At 45.2% G+C, this 23,072-nt stretch overlaps 1 protein-coding gene across 1 annotated transcript; it reads right to left on the minus strand.

Annotated features, from left to right (window-relative positions):
• Nucleotides 1-4: 4 nt before the first annotated feature.
• On the minus strand, nt 5-10,405 carry LOC130121301 (collagen alpha-2(VI) chain-like). Its single transcript, XM_056290193.1, has 28 exons — nt 10,222-10,405; nt 8,116-8,282; nt 7,360-7,967; nt 7,241-7,261; nt 6,964-7,029; nt 6,801-6,854; nt 6,448-6,492; nt 6,318-6,344; nt 6,198-6,224; nt 6,009-6,053; nt 5,851-5,904; nt 5,622-5,684; nt 5,376-5,438; nt 5,201-5,254; nt 5,067-5,102; nt 4,927-4,989; nt 4,357-4,419; nt 4,001-4,063; nt 3,747-3,809; nt 3,586-3,636; nt 3,404-3,502; nt 2,782-2,844; nt 2,655-2,690; nt 2,230-2,275; nt 1,971-2,123; nt 942-1,397; nt 729-767; nt 5-622 (listed from the first exon to the last, which is right to left on the minus strand). The coding sequence occupies exons 2-28, from the start codon at nt 8,270-8,272 to the stop codon at nt 21-23; spliced, it is 3,117 nt and encodes a 1,038-aa protein (XP_056146168.1). The 5' UTR covers nt 8,273-8,282; nt 10,222-10,405; the 3' UTR covers nt 5-20.
• Between the last annotated feature and the right edge of the window lie 12,667 nt (nt 10,406-23,072).

The raw sequence follows: 23,072 nt of genomic DNA on the forward strand, positions 1-23,072 counted from the left end.
GTCCACCCGAGCAGCCCCGCCTAACATATCCACTTCATGAAACGGTTAAAGAGAGTGGAGTGGGACATGTCAGAGAATTCTTTTCCTTTGAAGATGGCGTCCTGGTCATTCATGGCCAGTTTGACCAAGACTTCCTGGTCAACGTCACTGCTTGTGGCGATCACCGTGGAGACGATGTCTGCCCTGCGCATGGCGGAGACAGCCTCGTCCAGGGTCTTGGTGTCGCTGATGCCATCGGTGATAAAAACGAAGGAAATCTCTGCATTGCGCCTCGTTTGACGCACTCCTCTGGCGATCAAGACATTGTTGATGCTGTGAAAAATGGCAGGCCCCACACTGGAGGAAGAATCCAAGTAAGACAGCCGTGCCAATCCGTCGGCGATGACGGCCGGGTCGTGTGTGAGAGGGAAGGCCAAGAGGATCTCGTTCTCCTTGCCATACTCAATCAATGCCAGGCGGGCCCGCATTCGGTCATTTTTAGTCCTGGCCAAGGTCAGGGTTTCTGCTACTTCATGCAGAAATTCACGAGCTTTCCGGAAGTTCTTGGTGCCAAGGCGCTCAGAGCCATCCAGTAGGAAAACCACATCCACTGGACGCTGAGCACACCAAGCCACGTCGAGCTCTGTAAAGACAGATCACAAGTCCTTCCTTCACCTGATTACTTCTCAGTTATGTTGTACTCCCAACATTAGATGAGTAACAGTTCACTCACTGTAAATGAAACTTACCCATTTTGCAGGGGAGATCAGGGCACACTGTAACTGGGTCTAAAGGTAATGAAACAGACAAGACTCACCAAAATGTACAGCTGTCAAAGGACTGTAGCTGTCCTGATGAACAAAGCATAGCTTCAGCTGTAAGTGATATTTAGGATAGGATATACATTTAATTTACAAAGATCCTGCAAAATAGTCGATCCACATGGCGATGGAGAGGCTCACCTGGACAGAGCACCGTCTCCATCTTGTCTATAAAGTCCTCAGCCACCAAGTCTGCAAAACGCTTCATGCCAGTCACACGGTCTTTTTTTTGGCAAACTATTGACCCCAGGATCTCATCATCTCCTGTCTGTCCAAAGATGTCACCAACCCCGATGGCGTTAACCACCACACTGGTGTCGCTGCAAAGGTAGGTGAGGAGACTGTCATCGTCACGCGGGTCGAAGCGGCCATCTGTGATGACCACCACAGACACTTTGGCTTTGACTCTCCTGCTGCCCCTGATAAGGTTGTCATAGGCGAACTTGAGGGCCGAGGGTGTGAATGTGCCCCCAGCTATCCACTGTAGGTTCTTCACCGCTGTCTTGAAGGCAGACATGGAGTTGATGTTTGGGTCATTGAGTTGAATGGCCTCAAAGGTGCCATTGTGACTGTACTGTACAACTCCAACTCGCGTCCCTATGGGAGGCAAGAAAGTTAGGCCAATATCCAAAGATTACAGATTCTCCAATGCATTATTTGGCACCTGCAAAGGTTGCTCCTTCAGATCATTTATTTTGGCAATCTATTGCATAAGACGGAGTTTGCCTGATAAACTGGCTTTAAACCCATGACACGGTAGTTAGGTCTTTTCTTATCTAGTATGCTCACTAACTGGCTAGGCCATCATAACACATTAAGTGATATACTTTCCGTTGTCTGTTATTTTAGCACTTTACATAATGATATCTTTTTCTACATTTGGCTCCATACTCTCATTACTTCAGAGCTGAGGGAACACTGTCTGAAGTGTTAGTGTTAACTGCTCACTTAATAGCCTCAATACAACGGAAGCAGACAGTCTCCACCTTGATCTTATAACCATTATGTCGTATCCAATGAGCAACGAGTACAGAGCCAGCGTGTCTTGCTGTCCAACTCCTTCTGACCCTTCAAATCCAGTCCACTATCTTTTAGGTGTCTGGAAATATTCGGCTGTAGTTCTATATATCCTTCTGAGCAAATTCAAGGGTGTATTTAAGCTGCGTGTACCGGTCAGTGATGCGGGGTCACTGGCCATAGAGCCCAGCCTGTCAATGGTGTTGATCACAAAGTTCTTCTCCAGGGTGAAATTTGTCAGTCCGACACTCTCGGAGCTGTCGATGACAAACACAATGTCCAGGGGCCCACAGAGCTTCTCGCAGTCTGACAGGAGACAACGAGATTTGTTGAAATAAAGCGCATCGTATGTCGAGATTGCACTTTTGTGTACATTAACTTGTCCTACATGGTGGTGATGATTATCACTTACCACAACAACCACATGACTCCCTGATATAGGTCATAACGTCACATTCCTTTAAAGGGAGTCAGATCAACAGTAATCAGCGAGGTAATGGTAAATAATAAGGTCTGTAAGCAGCCAACAATGTAAACAGATCATGGCCAGGACAGCAAACCCTTCCCCCCCTTTCAAAACCATCACCTCATGTAACTATAAAGGACACACTCATATTTCATATCAGCTGACCAGTGTGATATATGAATTAAAGCCAAAAAAATATTCATGTCAACCTAAATAGGCAAGAAAAGTCTGCTCGGTTTATGAAAAGGAGCTAGGTCAGAGTTAACACACATTCACCTCCAACCCCGATCGTGACGTGGCTATGACTGATGTAGGAGAATAAATGAAGGCAACACGTTTCAAATGTTAAGGCTTTTTCAAGCGTTACTCACAGACAGCCCAGGGTCTCCTATAGGTCCAATGTCCCCCTTTGTAAAAAGACCAGACACAGAGAGATGTCATTTGATCTAGAATCTGCAGAGTATCAAGTCCAGTGTGAGTGTAACGGCTGTAGCTTACATCAGGTCCAGCTCGTCCTCTGGGCCCTCTTGCCCCCGGTTGACCATGTGGGCCTGGCTCCCCCTAAACAGCAGAAAATGTTCAGTTTTCAGCCAAAGGGATTGGCTTTTCTGGATAAGACCGTTTCCTCTGTTTGGATTGGATGCATTTCCATTATGTTTCTCAAGAACACGACGAGCCCATGTTACTGAATTAGTAACACGATTCGTGGAGCACAGTCTCTGAAGTCTCTCTGGAGTTTTGTTTTCTTTTTGTTGGTATTTTGCAGTATTTCACCATGAACCACATTAGAGACAAAGGATCTAATCAAATGTCTTAAGGTAGATGTTTTTATCCCAAGTGCCAGGAATAAACTCAGCCTCTTACTCCACTTGCTGCCTTGCTCTGGCCACATAGCCAGACAGCACACTACACGTAATAGTAAGTCACGTGTTCCCTCTTTTTAGCCAAGCACGCAGTGTGCATATGTGGGCCTTCAACTCAAACTGTCATGCAGGGTTAGCGCTTATCTCCTGCGTCGGTGCTGGGGATCAGCGTGCCGTTAAGTGCACATGTGCATGCCCTTGGACAGGACTGGGATTAAACTAGTAGGAGTCCATATCAGTTCGCTGATTTCACTCACATGTTCTCCTGGTAGTCCCTTGTCTCCCGGTAGTCCTTTGAGGCCACATTCCCCCCTGCTCCCCCTGGGCCCTTTTCTGCCCGGATCACCTCTATCTCCCTGAAAGAACAGCGTTGGTTTGAGAGTTTAATACAGTCTAGTAAGACAAATACATTGAAGAAAAGGCATGTAGAAAACCGTACAGCAGGTCCTCTTGATCCAGGGTAGCTGAATCCACCCCTTCCTATGTCTCCCTTGGGAAAGAAAGAAAGAACAGAACGGAGATTAATACGTTAGTGTGCATGCTAGTGTGCTTTAAGAGCCCTTTTAATCTTTACAATACTTTCGCCGATATTCTGATTACCTTGGGTCCACGCCGGCCAGGGTCCCCTCTCCGTCCAGGATCTCCATGGTTCCCCATGGTGCCCTATGCCGCAATTGAGCTCCCATCAAAGCGTTATCATCAACCTTATAATTATACTGAAATTTGTTCATAATCCACTTGAAACAAGGAGGCTGACGAGTGAGTGGGTTGTGTCAGTGTTTATAATGATGTGAAGTGTTTATACTATGCTCCTTCCTCATAAATGTTTGGACCTAGTGTTGCAGACAACATACGTTTCCACCAGGGCTCCCTGGGCTTCCTGGCTGGCCCCGTGGTCCTGGTAATCCTGGGCCCCCCTTGAAAAGGAGAGTAGTAACACAGAGAAAACACTATTGTTGACCAGTGCACTTGCTACACCCCAAATACACGCTGCAGTCTTCATTGTTTACATGAATTCTTGGCATTGCATACAACAAAATAAATATGAAAAAAGGTTTTCTCATGTGTTTCCTGCTAAGTCCCCGCCTCGAGCTAGTTTGGCAGGACAGAGTGCATAAAGGAGTAACTTTAGTGATGGAAATTCTAAGGAAGACTTGCAGCTGCTGAGTCACTGTCTTTTCAGAGTCCACCCATCCACAATCCCTCTCACCTTTGCACCCTTGAGTCCATCTTCTCCAGCACGGCCTCTGCCTCCCTCTGGCCCTCTTTCTCCCTGGAGAGAAATGAACACGTCAGAGTTTGCACAAATACCATCAATCATAACAGAAAGTATACCAAATGCAATGTTAACGGTCGTTGGCGCAGTACTTCCATCATCAGCGAGATATGTGAGGAATTTGTCTGTGGATGTGGCTGGAGAACATGTAAAGTACAAGCCTGGAGGGTCTAGTTCTGACCAGAGCTGATACAGGATTAGGGCTCTGGCAAATGAATCTAGTGAGTGTTGTTGATGCTTCTCATAAGTTGTTGGGCTTTCAGACTAGCACTGCTTCTGTACTGTACACCTCTCGCTCACTACCGCTTGCCTTTTTGCCGTGGGGATTTTTTCCCTGAAGCTGGTGTCTCTGACTTTGCCAAATTGTGTTTTAGAAGGTTCTTGCTTTTTAACAGTTTTTATTCTTTGCCTCCTTCAATAGATAAAAGAAAATTGAGGATGAACAGAAATTATTAATCTGAAGTTGATGAGAGCCATGCACCTCTACAGCAGCTCTAGACTTGCCTTTTCTCCTTTGTGCCCATCAGCACCCAGTTTTCCCTGTGGTCCAAGATTTCCTCTCCTTCCCTGTTAAATAATGATTACAATCATTCATCACACACTGAGGCATATACAAATAATAATAATAATAATAATAATTTTACAAGTTCGCCTTTTGGTCCAGGTGTCCCTGTCTCCCCCTGCAAGATAACAGACAGAATAACAGACATTTCAGAAGCACTTCTGGTAGATTCAGTAATGGCTGCCGTAATGAAATGAAATCGGTTGTAAACTCTACCGTCAGCGCCTTTTTTCCCGGCAGCCCTGGATAGCCGGGATTTCCTCTGTCACCCTTGGCAAAGGAAATTCCAGTTCAATGGTTTGGATCAAGATGAATGAAGCATAATCTTGACTCAAAAGGTGTCTTCTCTAAAGTTATGCTTTCTGTTTTTTGTTTTGTTTACAACTATTACCTCCAGACCTGGGGCCCCCTCAGGGCCCGGGGGACCTGATTTCCCCGGGCGGCCGGGATGACCCTAAATGAACACAATATGACAAGCATAAGAATGAGTCAGTAATGAGGAAGTAGCGCGAGCTGAACACAACACACAGCTACACAGAGGACCAGTTAGCACCGCGCTCACTTAGGGCCCGCCCGCTCATGTGAGGGGCAATTAAAGAGTCAGCGATGGTCATTGAAATCTGCACAAGTCAGTCACCTTCTCGCCCACAGTGCCCGGTCGCCCGATGTCTCCAGGCTCCCCCGAGTAGCCGTCTGGTCCCTTCCGGAGACACATCATAACCAACAAATCATATGTCATCTAACGTGATACGATACAGTGCAATACACCGAAACACACTGCTGTATGGTGAGATGTGTCAAGACTTCCCACCAAGAAAGCAGGCACTGGGCATGACCAGGTTGTTAAGAGGGACGTGTGTGCTCACCTTGTCGCCTGGATCACCTTTGCAGCCGGGAGCACCAATGTGGCCAACTTTACCCTGATGGTTTTGCATAGACATTAATACTGCCGTCCAAAAAACACCCAGTCACTTGAAACGAGGCACTTTACCTTAGTGAACTGCCCCAGAGGACAAAGACTCACCTTTTGTCCATCTGTCCCATTCCTACCGGATAATCCTGCCACACCCTAAATAGTGGGAGGTCAGACAACACGGAAAACACAGCCGCCTCTTAGGAAATGAGGATTTTGGTATTTCCTGTAGATATCCAACACAGTTGAATAATATGCAAAATAAGCACAGTATATCAGAGAGTTTCCTTCTTTCGTTACCTTGGCTCCATCTGTTCCGAGGTCCCCCTGTCCATTTAAAAGGAAACGTAAGTCAAACTGGTATTCACTTCAGTTTGAGAGAACAACAGCAGATATGAATACAGAAAACTGAACTCTTACCTTTTGACCAATTAAACCAATCTCCCCCTAAAACAGAGCAGAGAAGAACAAGTTACTGACGTGATGACAGCCAGCGTGCACATCTACTGACAACATGCAGCCAGGCATCCATCTAGTTCGACCAACAAACCTTTGGACCAGGACGTCCAATTGGACCTTCAATACCAGGGTCACCCTGTAACACACACAAAAAAAGAGACATCAATGGGACATTATGCCTTTCTCACAATAACTGTCAGTCTGTATGATGATAAAGACAGTAGCGTTTCCAAAACGACAACTACTACAGCTACTGATATTGATAGTGGAGGTAACAAATGTTGACGTAAACAGGAAGCAGAAGAACAACTGTAATATTCCTCTTCATCATTATTATTTTATCAAATATTAAATGAATTGGAAATCATAAATTAGTCCTGATGCCAACGTATTTACAGCAATGTTAGTCCATACAAGTAAGTTCCTGCGTCAGAATCTGCTCACCTGAGGACCCTTTTGACCTTTGGATCCTGAATGTCCACTTTCTCCCTTTGCGCCCTGTTAATCAATGAAATATTATCCTGAATGCTGTATAGAAAAGATCAAAATAAATATATAAATATGTTGGGGAAATTAAGAGAGAAAATAAGCGTCCTAAGCCGCTCACCTTTGCACCTCGATGCCCTTTTGGCCCCGGGACACCAGGAGTCTCCAGACATGAAGGTTTATAACACTGCAAGACCACAGGGACACAAGTCAGCAGTGGAGGAGGACGTGAAGTCTCCGTAAAACTGCAAGGCCTTGCTCATTTCTGAGACGCACAATGTGCTCAAAAGCTTTCATCGACGCGTGAAGGTCATACATGCATACCAATGCTCAGGTCACATGTATAGAGGTCATTAGATACAAACAGGATGTGCGTCATCCACAGTCAGTAGTCTCACCTCTAAATAGGCTTGATATTTCTGTAAAAAACAAGAACAACCAATTAAACTGACAAATGTTCGTTTAATCATGCAATTAGTATTCAAACTTCCAATGGAAGAGAAAAGTCTTGACTCACCATGGCTTTTATGATGCGGTCGATGGAATCAGTAATTATTTTTGGTTTCCCATTAACAATATCCACAACTGTGTAGTTATTGCGGTACAACTCGGCGGGAGAGTCGGCTATCGCCTTCATTCCTGCGTCAAAAAAATGTCTGGTGGCTGCCACCGAAAAGATGTGGATCCCCTGCTCCCTGGCTCTCTCTGCGGCCACCTTGATCCCGCCACACGGACTTCCCGTAGCATGACCATCGGTGATCACCACGGAGAAGAGGGAGGCCTTCTGCCCCGTGTAGTGGTGGGTCATCTGATAGGTCATGTTTGTGAGAGCACAGTCAATATAGGTGCCTTTTCCCAGGTAACGGATATCATGCTTGCTCCGAATGAAGTTCTCCCGGGTTGAGAAATGACTGATGATCTCCTGCGTCTGGGAGAAGTGGAACCCGCCTATGGACCAGGTGAGTCTGACCTGGCCCCTGTACTCCTCAACAGCAAGTCTCTGGGCAAAGATCTTAGTGAACTCCCTGATTTTCTTTACCAATTCACCGGGAGGGGACTCCCATAAGGCGATGCTCTCCGAGGTATCGATGACGAAATACAGTCTGATGGGACAATCGACCACCACTGTGGAGAATATCAGCAAAGGTGTAAAAATGCACTAAAATGGCCGAAAAATAGCATCTTCGCTGGTTACAAAGGTGTGAATAATATAATTCAACAGCTCACATTCAAGATCAAGGATCATCTCCCAAGCTAAATACACTTAACTCACTCTCACAACCTTTAGTATGTGGTGGGGCTGGTGGTTGTGGCGTCTTGTATGGGTCATCACCTCGTCCTGGTATTACCCTTGGTCCACGAGGACTTAAATCTTGAGGAATTGCAGCTTGAAGGATGCACATAAAGATAAATCCTGGTAGCACTGCCATCTTCCTTAACCTTAAGGGAGGAGAATGGCAGTGGAATAGCTTTAAGCGTTATGCTGATGCTCCATTAACAAAGCAGGAAATAGCTGTCAAACAAGTGAGTCTTCCCAGAAGGCAGTCCCACAGTGTTTAGAGCTGTTTTAAACAATGTCAGGGAATAACCACAGTTGTGTAGAAAAAGTCAAGTCAAGTCAGTTTTATTTGTATAGTCTATTATCACAAATTACGAATTTGCATCAATAAGCATGCAATATTTTAGTTAAAAACTGAAATGGGCACTGTTCGTTGCCACAAAACACCAGCAAACCTTGTCTGACTGGAATCTTTGTTTAAAGTTGATATTTGGCCAACCACATGGTCTATTCTGCCATGCACTTTGCATATATATATATGTATATATATACATATATATATACACACATATATATATATATATACATATATATATATATATAATCAGTCACAGGAGTCACCAATATGAAATGGACTTATCAGGTTGCTTTGGTTATCACTAGAGCAATTACATCAGATGTGTTTGAAATCGAGCAACCATTTGTATAGAAAATCTATCCAAATACGCCAAAAAATGCCTGGCTGACACACAGCTTGTGAAATTTTCAAAAAACGGGCCTCAGTGTAACCTTGTATACCAGCCTCAGTGTAACCTTGTATAGCAGCCTCAGTGTAACCTTGTATAGCAGCCTCAGTGTAACCTTGTATACCAGCCTCAGTGTAACCTTGTATACCAGCCTCAGTGTAACCTTGTATACCAGCCTCAGTGTAACCTTGTATACCAGCCTCAGTGTAACCTTGTATACCAGCCTCAGTGTAACCTTGTATACCAGCCTCAGTGTAAACCTGTATACCAGCCTCAGTGTAAACCTGTATACCAGCCTCAGTGTAAACCTGTATACCAGCCTCAGTGTAACCTTGTATACCAGCCTCAGTGTAAACCTGTATACCAGCCTCAGTGTAACCTTGTATACCAGCCTCAGTGTAAACCTGTATACCAGCCTCAGTGTAACCTTGTATAGCAGCCTCAGTGTAACCTTGTATACCAGCCTCAGTGTAAACCTGTATACCAGCCTCAGTGTAACCTTGTATACCAGCCTCAGTGTAAACCTGTATACCAGCCTCAGTGTAACCTTGTATACCAGCCTCAGTGTAAACCTGTATACCAGCCTCAGTGTAAACCTGTATACCAGCCTCAGTGTAAACCTGTATACCAGCCTCAGTGTAACCTTGTATACCAGCCTCAGTGTAAACCTGTATACCAGCCTCAGTGTAACCTTGTATACCAGCCTCAGTGTAAACCTGTATACCAGCCTCAGTGTAACCTTGTATACCAGCCTCAGTGTAACCTTGTATACCAGCCTCAGTGTAAACCTGTATACCAGCCTCAGTGTAACCTTGTATACCAGCCTCAGTGTAACCTTGTATACCAGCCTCAGTGTAACCTTGTATAGCAGCCTCAGTGTAAACCTGTATACCAGCCTCAGTGTAACCTTGTATAGCAGCCTCAGTGTAAACTTGTATACCAGTCTCAGTGTAAACCTGTATACCAGCCTCAGTGTAAACTTGTATACCAGCCTCAGTGTAAACCTGTATACCAGCCTCAGTGTAACCTTGTATACCAGCCTCAGTGTAACCTTGTATACCAGCCTCAGTGTAACCTTGTATACCAGCCTCAGTGTAAACCTGTATACCAGCCTCAGTGTAAACCTGTATACCAGCCTCAGTGTAAACCTGTATACCAGCCTCAGTGTAACCTTGTATACCAGCCTCAGTGTAAACCTGTATACCAGCCTCAGTGTAACCTTGTATACCAGCCTCAGTGTAACCTTGTATACCAGCCTCAGTGTAACCTTGTATACCAGCCTCAGTGTAACCTTGTATACCAGCCTCAGTGTAAACTTGTAAAGGGCAAAGGAAGAGCCAGCAGACGTACTCACCGCCGTTATGGTTGAGAAATGCGTAAACCCCAAAGCAGCGACTCAGAGTCAGCCTGGAAACTCGAGCAATTTATAAAGAATGTAATCAAAAGACTTGTTTTTTTCTTTTTTCATTTCTATTCCCCCTCCTCTCTCCTGTTATCGGGAAACGGCCATATCAGCGGATCTCATCGAGGTCAGCGGTTAGCGTGCGGCCGTTCCTGCTGTGGTGTGCGCGGACGCACGAGGGCGCAGCCTCTTTAAAGGGGGGAGGGGGAATACCTCGGCCCACATGTTTCTGTGAGCTGATCCAGACGACCAAGTAAGAAGCCCACCATCCGTAGTGATACGTAGTGATATGTAGTGATACGTAGTGATATGTAGTGATACGTAGTGATACGTAGTGATATGTAGTGATATGTAGTGATACGTAGTGATATGTAGTGATACGTAGTGATACGTAGTGATATGTAGTGATATGTAGTGATACGTAGTGATATGTAGTGATATGTAGTGATACGTAGTGATATGTAGTGATACGTAGTAATATGTAGTGATATGTAGTGATATGTAGTGATACGTAGTGATATGTAGTGATACGTAGTGATACGTAGTGATATGTAGTGATACGTAGTGATACGTAGTGATACGTAGTGATATGTAGTGATACGTAGTGATACGTAGTGATATGTAGTGATACGTAGTGATACGTAGTGATACGTAGTGATATGTAGTGTTATGTAGTGATACGTAGTGATATGTAGTGATACGTAGTGATACGTAGTGATATGTAGTGATACGTAGTGATACGTAGTGATATGTAGTGATACGTAGTGATATGTAGTGATATGTAGTGATACGTAGTGATACGTAGTGATATGTAGTGATATGTAGTGATACGTAGTGATATGTAGTGATACGTAGTGATACGTAGTGATATGTAGTGATACGTAGTGATATGTAGTGATATGTAGTGATACGTAGTGATACGTAGTGATATGTAGTGATATGTAGTGATACGTAGTGATACGTAGTGATACGTAGTGATATGTAGTGATATGTAGTGATACGTAGTGATACGTAGTGATATGTAGTGATACGTAGTGATACGTAGTGATATGTAGTGATATGTAGTGATATGTAGTGATACGTAGTGATACGTAGTGATATGTAGTGATATGTAGTGATATGTAGTGATATGTAGTGATACGTAGTGATATGTAGTGATACGTAGTGATATGTAGTGATATGTAGTGATACGTAGTGATACGTAGTGATACGTAGTGATACGTAGTGATATGTAGTGATACGTAGTGATACGTAGTGATATGTAGTGATACGTAGTGATACGTAGTGATACGTAGTGATACGTAGTGATACGTAGTGATATGTAGTGATACGTAGTGTTATGTAGTGATACTTTACTCACAGAACAGGTCATGTGTTCCTCCGGCGGCGGGAGCATATCAGTGACGCACATTGTTGTGTGACTAAAAAGGATATTTGATCTCCCATTCTAAAACTGCTAACACATTTAAATCCTTTTCCCCTCTGCCCAGCCTTGCTTTTATGCTTCCTAATAATGTGGTTTCGACGCCATACAGCTTGCATCCAGACTTTTACATTTGTTAGGATTTAATTGCCCTCTTTTTTGCAACATAAACGCCACAGCCTGATTCTTTGCAAAGTTTACAGTTGCATGAACAAGCGGACCGCTGCATGGCCTTACATGGAGAGACGTGCCCTTCCTCCAGACTCTGTATACCACAAGGCAGCATGGGAGTCGTGCCTCCGTCATCCCTCCAGTAAAGGGATTGTTAGGTTGACGCAAACTGTGGCCTATGCTGAGTTTACAAAAGGCACAGAGCAAACTGCCTGACACCATCCAAAACCCATCATCCGTTTTTTTTTTCTTGGACAAAACCCCATTTGTAGTTCACCCGACCTCTCCTCTATATCAGCATCACTTTCACGGAAACTTTTTAAACATATTGAAGTTGACAGCGTTGCAAAGACAGCAAGATGTGTTCACTTCTAATTGCCATAAGGCATAAAATCCATTTTTCATTGTCTCCCCCCGAAACAGATGAAGGACGTTCTTCCTTGCCGGTGCAGTGTAGATAGATCATTACCGAGGACCTGTCTTTCTTTCCATGCCTCCTTGATTTTATTCATGTTTTTGTAATAGAGCAATGACTTGGACACGCTCTCTCCTCTGCAGTAGCTGCCGTGAGGTCCTTCATCGGGCCTGCCGACTGAAAAGGTATGCTTCATTCGACTGCAGCACTTCCTCAGACATGCTGCTGTAAAAACGTCATTCCTGGAGCTGTGGTAGTACAACAAAGTGCTCCATTCGATCAGCGGGAGTTTCAATGGGCGCTTTCCCAAAGCCCACCAAGAGCTCACACAGGGCAGCCGGATGAAGAAGTTTGTGCTGAATGTCTTGACGGTTGGATGAAGAAAGACCAGGGGAAACCTGGGATCTACACCGGATCTACCATAGGGGCAACTGGGCATGTGCCCAGGGGCCCCTAAGCATAAAAAGGCCCTCCACGATGGGAGAAAAAAAAAGTGTATGCGTTTTCTTCTTCTTCTTTTTTATGTCGGGCTTCACAGATGTATGACAAAGCTTGACCCATTCTCTTGATAATTATCCAATCAGAATGCAATAAAAGTTGTTTCCAAGAAAACGAAGTCTCCATCCATCCATCCATTATCTGAACCGCTTATCCTGCTCTCAGGGAGCCTATTCCAGCAGTCATTGGGCAGCAGGCGGGGAGACACCCTGGACAGGCCACCAGGCCATCACACCTCCCCCCCCCCCCACACACACACATATACATATTCATACCTAGGGACAATTTAGTACGGCCAATTCACCTGACTTACATGTCTTTGGACTGTGGGAGGAAACCGGTGCGAGTACTTGATCTACTCGCCCTACCGGATGTGCTCGGGGTCCTGTGACTACGGACGACATCCCTACTTCACGCGTTATGATTGGGTAGGGGCTTGGGTAGGGGCTAGTTCAGTTTAGGAACAGTGGGAAACAGTAGATTGACGTTAGACGCAGCTCAGGCCTTCAGCCCTCATGCATGTTCGCTCGTCCAGGGGTCCTGAGCCTGCGGCCTTGCTCCGTAGACGCAGCTCAGGCCTTCGGCTCTCGCACCTTTACTAACCAACTCTATGTCAACGTGGATTGTAAAAAACACACAGCTAAATAACTATAAAGCTAGCGTTACACAACATGACGTCATATGTACTTGAAGGAGCCCGAGTCGATATTGTACCCAAGCAGAAATGGAACCCACGCAGACACGGGGAGAACATGCAAACTCCACACAAAGGACGACCCGGGACGACCCACCAATGCTGGACTACCCGGGCTCGAACCCAGGACCTTCTTGCTGTGAGCTGACCGCGCTAACCACTGCACACCGTGCCGCCTAAAAGGAAGTTTCATATTTGATTATTATGGTGAGATGGCTGGGCAGGTGGTGACTGGTGAGCAAGCGGCAATACACTGATTGGCTACCGGTCAAGGTGGGCGGGCATTGAGAGCAGGGGGCTTACGCTGCACAGATTCAAGATAGTTTTTGTTAAGGCAAGTCGAGGTTAAAAACAGTGGAATTAATGTTTACCTGACCCACTATCAGTTAGGTTGTATCAGTGAGAAGTGTGCGGGGAAAATTGCCAAGCTGCAGAAAATGGACGGCGTTAACCAAAAGCCCAGCGGGGCTGCCAAAAGAAAGAAAATAAAGGAAAAGGAAGTGAAAGAAGCGGCCACAATAAAACATGTCCCGCTAATAAGTAGGGGTCGGGGGTCCCCCCCCCTAAGAAGTTAAACAAAGCGAAGAAGAGGGCATTCCGATGGAGGATGTTGAGCTAGCAAGTAGTAACGATAGTCTGGAAGCATCTACCTTCGGTTGCAGCAATGCACAGCCTTTGCTAGCTAGCAACGAAAATGTTAGCCCGGAAGTCATTAGCTCCAGCAGCGACACGCTGCCTCCTCCATTCTCTGCTAGCTAGCAACGAAAACGTTAGCCCGGAAGTCATTAGCTCCAGCAGTGACACACTGCCTCAGTTAGCTAGCAACGAAAACGTTAGCCCGGAAGTCATTAGCTCCAGCAGCGACACGCTGGCCCTGCCGGGGGTACAACAAGCTAGGGAAAGGACGACAAAACGGGGGAAGAAACTGACCCAGACGGGGATGACCAGTGGAAAGTAACGCTCCTTCAAGCTCGTTCGCAGTGGTAGGAGTTGGAGGACTTGATCACAGAGTTTGCAAAGAGAAAGTCAAGAAAGAAGAACTTCTAAAGGTGAGAAGCGTTTGATTATGTTGGTGCATGGAGCAGTATCATGTGTTGTGCTTGTGTGTTGCTGTGTATTTTGTGGATACGCTGCTTGCACAGCATGTACGACATGTGTAAGTGAAGTCTGCATGAGGCTGCTATATTTAGGGTGACCAGACGTCCCGGTTTGTCCGGGATTGTCCCGGTTTCAAGCTGGCTGTCCCGAGTCCCGACAGATACCTGTAAGACAGTAAAATGTCCCGGTTTTCAACATCCATCCCCCAAATGACCCGGTTTTCACGGCAGTTGCAAAAATATTCAATATGATATTTGTTTTCAGCGCTTACAGAGACGTTTCCCATGTTCTGTCCCACCCGTTATTCCCTAATCCAACCCCAAAACATAAACACTGCACTCCTCGTGTGAATTAAACACCGATGTGTCGGTGTGTGTGTGAGGTTATTAAACCTCGGCTACTCTAGCCTCTTTTTTTTGGTGGGAGGGGATAAAAATCCCTTAATGTACGTCCGGCGAGACAGACAAGCTTGTGAGCGCGTGCGGTACATTTAGGGTCCCGCTTTGGGATTTTGAAAATCTGGTCACCCTTGTTTCGGAGTCAGTTCGTCAAGTTTATTAAGCAGCGAATTCAGGGGGCAGAGCCGAGAACTGCCGCAGCCGGGACGCGAACCCGGGTCTCCCGCACCACGGGCGACTACGTTCCAGTCGCCTAAAGGGTCCGAGCCGTTAGCCAAGGGCTAGCGAGTCTAGTCATTCGTGGTCGTTACCCTGCCCCCCTCCTTCCGCATACCAGCTCCCTCACGCCTCTGGGCGCACGTGCTTCCGATGGCCGCACCATCCCACTTCTGACACCAATGTAGCGAATTCAGGGGGCAGCCGGGAACCACCACAGCCGGGACGCGAACCCGGGTCGGACCATTTAGTCGACTGGTTAATGTAGCCGCCCATGGTGCGGGAGCCTAGATTCGAGTCCGGGCTGCCCCCTGAATTCGCTACAATATCTTGGTTTTTGCAGTTCTGTGTGAAGTTTCCTAGCTCACTTAGAGAGCCTTATTTTGAAACCTGCATTCAGCTGTATTGTGTGATTACCTAGTCTTGTGATGTGTGAGTGACATGGCAGTACTTGGTCTATCAAACTGTGTCTGTGAATGTTCTCATTCATCCAGGTCATGGCTATCCAAAGGAGTTGAATCAAGTGCAACTGGACTTGGTTATATAACCGTGAAGACGTTTCGCCTCTCATCCAAGAGGCTTCATCAGTTCTTGCCTTTCTGACTAGACCAAGCTAGTCTGACTGGCTGCAGATGAGACTCAGAATTTATCCTCTTTGGAGTCGTTATCAGAGCTATAGATGTCCGTGGCTCTTTTGTGTTCCGATGTTTAGCAACGCCCGTCGTTATCAGAGCTGTTGATGTCAATGGCTCTTTTGTGTTCTGATGTTTAGCAACGACAGTCGTTGGCGGTGTTAGTTTCGACTTCGTTAGTGCTCCACTCAGTGGTCATGAGTCGTTGGAGCCGTTAGTGACCGACTGTTGTTGTTGGAGGCTAGGCTTCTTGAGTCTCCTGGGTAGAGATGAAAGGACGGCATTGTAAGTGGGAGGTCGCAGACCTCCTCCTCTGTTGAGAGATGGTTTTTCCAGTTTCACATAGATGGCTTCCTTCACCCCTCTTTCAAACCATTGATCTTCCCTGTCCAAAATGTGTACGTTGCTGTCCTGGAAGGAGTGTGTCTTCTCCTTTAGGTGTAGATAGACTGCTGAGTCTTGTCCTGAGGAGTTTGGCCTTCTGTGTTGGGCCATCCGTTTGTGTAGTGGTTGTTTGGTTTCTCTTATGTATAGGTCAGTATAATCCTCATTGCATTGTACAGCATACACCAGATTGCTTTTCCGGATGTGTGGTACACGGTCTTTGGGATGAACCAGTCTTTGTCGGAGTGTGTTGCTGGGTTTGAAGTATACCGGGATGCAGTGTTTGTTGAAAATTCTCCTGAGTTTCTCGGAGACCCCAGAAACATACGGGATGACTGTGCTATTCCTTCTGTTCCTCTTCTCCTCATCGCTCACCTGGTTGGTCTTTCTGGAACGTGTTGCAGTTTTCACAAAGGTCCAACTGGGGTAGCCGCAGGTTTTTAGTGCTTCCCTCAGGTGTTTGTGTTCTTTCCGTTCGGCCATTGACATCAATAGCTCTGATAACGACTGCCGTTGCTAAACATCGGAACACAAAACAGCCATTGACATCAATAGCTCTGATAACGACTCCAAAGAGGCTAAATATCTGAGTTTCATCACCAGCCAGTCAGACTAGCTTGGTCTAGTCAGAAAGGCACGAACTGAGGAAGCCTCTTGGATGAGAGGCAAAACGTCTTCACGGATATATACCAAGTCCAGTTGCACTTGATTCAATTCTTTTTGGATATCTTTTGAACTGTGTAGGCTTTCCTGCAGATGGCGGTACTTGGTCTATTGAACTGTGTAGGCATACCTGCAGATGGCAGTACTTGGTCTATTGAACTGTGTAGGCAAACCAGCTCAGCTGGACTGCTTATTCAGCCTTTGACCAATAGGTGTGTGATTATGGTCTGGTGGATTTGACATGCCAGCTTGACTGGAAGCTCAATAATTATGGTGGGGTTTAATGGCTGGGGCGTGGTGTGTGCGTGTGTGTGTGTGTGGGGGGGTATGAGCTTCAGTGTTCAGGGGCCCCTGGGGGTACTAATCCAGTCTTGCCTGGGATCGATGTCACATGGGTTTGTTGGCATTTTGATTTGTTGGCATATTGATTTTGTCTGTGAATGTTCTCATTCATCCAGGTCATGGTTATCCAAAGGAGTTGAATCAAGTGCAGCTGGACTTGGTATATATCCGTGAAGACGTTTCGCCTCCCATCCAAGAGGCTTCCTCAGTTTGTGCCTTTCTGACTAGACCAAGCTAGTCTGGCTGGCTGGTGATGAGACTCAGAATTTATCCTCTAGGAGTTGTTGTCAGAGCTATTGATATGCGTGGCTCTTTGTGATCCGATGTTTACCAACGCCCGTCGCTAACAGAGCCATAGATATGAGTGGCTCTTTTGTGTACCGATGTTTGGCCGCGCCCGTCGTTGTCAGAGCCATAGATATGCGTGGCTCTCCTGTGCTCCGATGTTTGGCCGCGCCCGTCGCCATCGGAGCTATTGATTTGCATTTGTTTAGCAGCGACGGTGGTTGGGGGTGTTAGTTTGGACTTCATTGTTCAGTGGTCATGAGAGTGGTTGGAGCCGTTAGTGAGCGACTGTTGTTCTTGGAGGCTAGGCTTCTTGAGTCTCCTGGGTAGAGATGAAAGTACGGCATTGTAAGTGGGAGATAGGTGGTGTCACAGACCTCCTCCTCTGTTGAGGGATGGTTTTTCCAGTTTCACATAGATGGCTTCCTTCACCCCTCCTTCAAACCATCTATCTTCCCTGTCTAAAATGTGTACGTTGCTGTCCTGGAAGGAGTGTGTCTTCTCCTTTAGGTGTAGATAGACTGCTGAGTCTTGTCCTGAGGAGTTTGGCCTTCTGTGTTGGGCCATCCGTTTGTGTAGTGGTTGTTTGGTTTCTCCTATGTATAGGTCAGTGCAATCCTCATTGCATTGTACAGCATACACCAGACTGCTTTTCCGGGTGTGTGGTACACGGTCTTTGGGATGAACCAGTCTTTGTCGGAGTGTGTTGCTGGGTTTGAAGTATACCGGGATGCGGTGTTTGTTAAAAATTCTCCTGAGTTTCTCGGAGACCCCAGAAACATACGGGATGACTATGTTATTCCTTCTGTTCCTCTTCTCCTCATCGCTCACCTGGTTGGTCTTTCTGGAACGCGTTGCAGTCTTCACAAAGGTCCAACTGGGGTAGCCGCAGGTTTTTAAAGCTTCCCTCAGGTGTTTGTGTTCTTCTCGTTGGGCCTGAGTGCTGCTGGGCACATTGTCAGCTCTGTGTTGCAGAGTTCTGATGACGCTCAGTTTGTGTTCCAGCGGGTGGTGTGAGTGGAAAAGTAGATATTGGTGTGTGTGTGTAGGTTTCCTGTAAACCCCAATGTGGAGGCTCCTGTCTTCCCCAATGTGGACGTCACAGTCCAAGAACGGCAAACTGTTGTTCTTTACGTCTTCCCTTGTGAAGTTAATGTTCTTGTCTACTGAGTTGATGTGTTTGGTAAACGCTTGCACCTCTTGCGTTTGGATTTTGACCCATGTGTCATCCACATATCTGAACCAGTGGCTCGGAGGTGTTCCTCTGAAGGAGTTCAGGGCCCTGTGTTCTACCTCTTCCATATATAAGTTGGCCACAATGGGCGATACTGGTGAGCCAATTGCACAGCCGTGTTTCTGTCTGTAAAACTGGCCCCTGAATTGGAAATATGTAGTGTTCAGGCAAAGGTCCAGTAGTTGGCAAATCTGGTCTGGGCTGAGGTTGGTCCTATTGTGGAGAGTGTCGTCCCATAGCAAACGTTGCCTCACAGTTTCCTAAGCCTCCATGGTTGGGATGCAGGTGAATAATGAGGTCATGTCGTAGGATACCATGGTTTCAGCTGGTTCCAGTTTTACGCCTTGGACCTTGTCCACGAAGTCAATGGAGACTAGCTTGGTCTAGTCAGAAAGGCAGAACTGAGGAAGCCTCTTGGATGAGAGGCAAAACGTCTTCACGGATATATACCAAGTCCAGTTGCACTTGATTCAACTCCTTTGGACATATTGATTTTGGTTACTACATCACATGGCAGCATGACAAAATGTCAACAGGTAATTGGTATCTGCTTGAGCTAAAGTCGTCCATCTTCGTTGGTGGACTCAAGGTTGCAGGTCTCTGAGGTGAGGACAAATTTTATGCAATGCCTCCGTGAATGTTTTAGCATTTTGATAATTTTAGTGCATGTTTGCAATTTTGTGAAATCCAAAATGCAGGAATACTGTGGAAAAAAGTGAACAGAAGAGGGATGTTTTGATGACAAAGCTCAGGGCCTAGCTCAGGGTATAATACGGTCGTGGTAAGGAGAGATGTCTGAAAAGTCAGGTTGGGGCAAGCTGTCACATTGAAAATTAAGTGCACAAGGGGCATAAGTGAAATTTTTGACTGAAATGTTCCAGCTGAAAACTCATTTGAATAGCCATCCAGTTTCAATTCCATTTCTAGTCCATCCGTTGTACTGAGTAGAACACATAAATGTGTATTGGACTCATGCATTACAGTTTCAGTATGTTCCAAATAAATTTCAGGGCGTGTTCTGTCAAAACTCTCCAAGGGATGTTGTTTCTGCATATAACAGACACATTTTACAAACTCGGGCAGCACGGTGGTACAGTGGTTAGCGCGGTCACCTCACAGCAAGAAGGTCCTGGGTTCAAGCCCCGGGGTAGTCCAACCTTGGGAGTCATCCCAGGTCATCCTCTGTGTGGAGTTTGCATGTTCTCTCGTGTCTGTGTGAGTTTCTTCCGGGTGCTCCGGTTTTCTCCCACAGTCCAAAGACATGTAGGTCAGCTGAATCAAAGACATGTAGGTCAAGTGAATCAAAGACATGTAGGTCAGCTGAATCAAAGACATGCAGGTCAGGTGAATCAAAGACATGTGTAGGTCAGGTGAATCAAAGACATTTAGGTCAGGTGAATCAAAGACATGTAGGTCAGGTGGATGGATTTTACAAACTCATCCACTGTCTCAAGCTCAAAAAAACAAAAAAAAGAAAACTCAAAATATCTTCAAAAAAATCCCTTCTTTTTAATGGAAGAGACATTGAGATATACAGGGACCAGCTAAAGGTAAGTCCCTTCTTTTTAATGGAAGAGACATTGAGATGTACAGGGACCAGCTAAAGGTAAATCCCTTCTTTTTAATGGAAGAGACATTGAGATGTACAGGGACCAGCTAAAGGTAAATCCCTTCTTTTTAATGGAAGAGACATTGAGATATACAGGGACCAGCTAAAGGTAAATCCCTTCTTTTTAATGGAAGAGACATTGAGATATACAGGGACCAGCTAAAGGTAAATCCCTTCTTTTTAATGGAAGAGACATTGAGATATACAGGGACCAGCTAAAGGTAAATCCCTTCTTTTTAATGGAAGAGACATTGAGATGTACAGGGACCAGCTAAAGGTAAATCCCTTCTTTTTAACGGAAGAGACATTGAGATATACAGGGACCAGCTAAAGGTAAATCCCTTCTTTTTAATGGAAGAGACACTGAGATATACAGGGACCAGCTAAAGGTAAGTCCCTTCTTTTTAATGGAAGAGACATTGAGATATACAGGGACCAGCTAAAGGTAAATCCCTTCTTTTTAATGGAAGAGACATTGAGATATACAGGGACCAGCTAAAGGTAAATCCCTTCTTTTTAATGGAAGAGACATTGAGATGTACAGGGACCAGCTAAAGGTAAATCCCTTCTTTTTAATGGAAGAGACATTGAGATATACAGGGACCAGCTAAAAGTAAGTCCCTTCTTTTTAATGGAAGATACATTGAGATATACAGGGACCAGCTAAAGGTAAGTCCCTTCTTTTTAATGGAAGAGACATTGAGATATACAGGGACCAGCTAAAGGTAAATCCCTTCTTTTTAATGGAAGAGACATTGAGATGTACAGGGACCAGCTAAAGGTAAATCCCTTCTTTTTAATGGAAGAGACATTGAGATATACAGGGACCAGCTAAAGGTAAGTCCCTTCTTTTTAATGGAAGAGACATTGAGATATACAGGGACCAGCTAAAGGTAAGTCCCTTCTTTTTAATGGAAGAGACATTGAGATATACAGGGACCAGCTAAAGGTAAATCCCTTCTTTTTAATGGAAGAGACATTGAGATATACAGGGACCAGCTAAAGGTAAATCCCTTCTTTTTAATGGAAGAGACATTGAGATGTACAGAGACCAGCTAAAGGTAAATCCCTTCTTTTTAATGGAAGAGACATTGAGATATACAGGGACCAGCTGAAAGTAAGTCCCTTCTTTTTAACGGAAGAGACATTGAGATATACAGGGACCAGCTAAAGGTAAGTCCCTTCTTTTTAATGGAAGAGACATTGAGATATACAGGGACCAGCTAAAGGTAAGTCCCTTCTTTTTAATGGAAGAGACATTGAGATGTACAGGGACCAGCTAAAGGTAAGTCCCTTCTTTTTAATGGAAGAGACATTGAGATATACAGGGACCAGCTAAAAGTAAGTCCCTTCTTTTTAATGGAAGAGACATTGAGATATACAGGGACCAGCTAAAGGTAAATCCCTTCTTTTTAATGGAAGAGACATTGAGATGTACAGGGACCAGCTAAAGGTAAATCCATTCTTTTTAATGGAAGAGACATTGAGATATACAGGGACCAGCTAAAAGTAAGTCCCTTCTTTTTAATGGAAGAGACATTGAGATATACAGGGACCAGCTAAAGGTAAGTCCCTTCTTTTTAATGGAAGAGACATTGAGATATACAGGGACCAGCTAAAGGTAAATCCCTTCTTTTTAATGGAAGAGACATTGAGATGTACAGGGACCAGCTAAAGGTAAATCCCTTCTTTTTAATGGAAGAGACATTGAGATATACAGGGACCAGCTAAAAGTAAGTCCCTTCTTTTTAATGGAAGAGACATTGAGATATACAGGGACCAGCTAAAGGTAAGTCCCTTCTTTTTAATGGAAGAGACATTGAGATATACAGGGACCAGCTAAAGGTAAATCCCTTCTTTTTAATGGAAGAGACATTGAGATGTACAGGGACCAGCTAAAGGTAAATCCCTTCTTTTTAATGGAAGAGACATTGAGATATACAGGGACCAGCTAAAAGTAAGTCCCTTCTTTTTAATGGAAGAGACATTGAGATATACAGGGACCAGCTAAAGGTAAGTCCCTTCTTTTTAATGGAAGAGACATTGAGATATACAGGGACCAGCTAAAGGTAAATCCCTTCTTTTTAATGGAAGAGACATTGAGATGTACAGGGACCAGCTAAAGGTAAATCCCTTCTTTTTAATGGAAGAGACATTGAGATGTACAGGGACCAGCTAAAGGTAAATCCCTTCTTTTTAATGGAAGAGACATTGAGATATACAGGGACCAGCTAAAAGTAAGTCCCTTCTTTTTAATGGAAGAGACATTGAGATATACAGGGACCAGCTAAAGGGGCTATGACCAATATAGAAGATGAAAACACATGGGAAGGACTAAAAAGAAAAAAAATTAAGTGTCAGTCCTCCACTTCAGACAAAAAGCTGTATACATACTCGTCAAAGGAACCACTGCCAGTGAAGGGAGTGTTCACATGTGAGGTGAAGATAGGGAAAAGGGAAACCCAAGCAGAGTTCACAGTAGTAGCGGGTCAGGGAATACCACTGCTAGTGAGAGAGACAGCTATGGAGCTAGGTGTGCTAAAAGTGGGTGTAGATGTAGCAGCGGTGACTGATAACAGGGCAGAGGTAAAGAGTAAGTACCCAAAGCTCTTCACAGGGGTTGGTAAGCTCAATACCAAACAGATCAGTCTGCACACCGACAACGACGTGGAACCCGTAGCACAACCACTGAGACGAGTACCGTTCCATCTGAGGGAGGCAGTCGACAAGAAGATAGAGGA

The sequence above is a fragment of the Lampris incognitus genome, chromosome 11, assembly GCF_029633865.1.
Source record: "Lampris incognitus isolate fLamInc1 chromosome 11, fLamInc1.hap2, whole genome shotgun sequence".
Classification (NCBI taxonomy): Eukaryota; Metazoa; Chordata; class Actinopteri; order Lampriformes; family Lampridae; genus Lampris; species Lampris incognitus.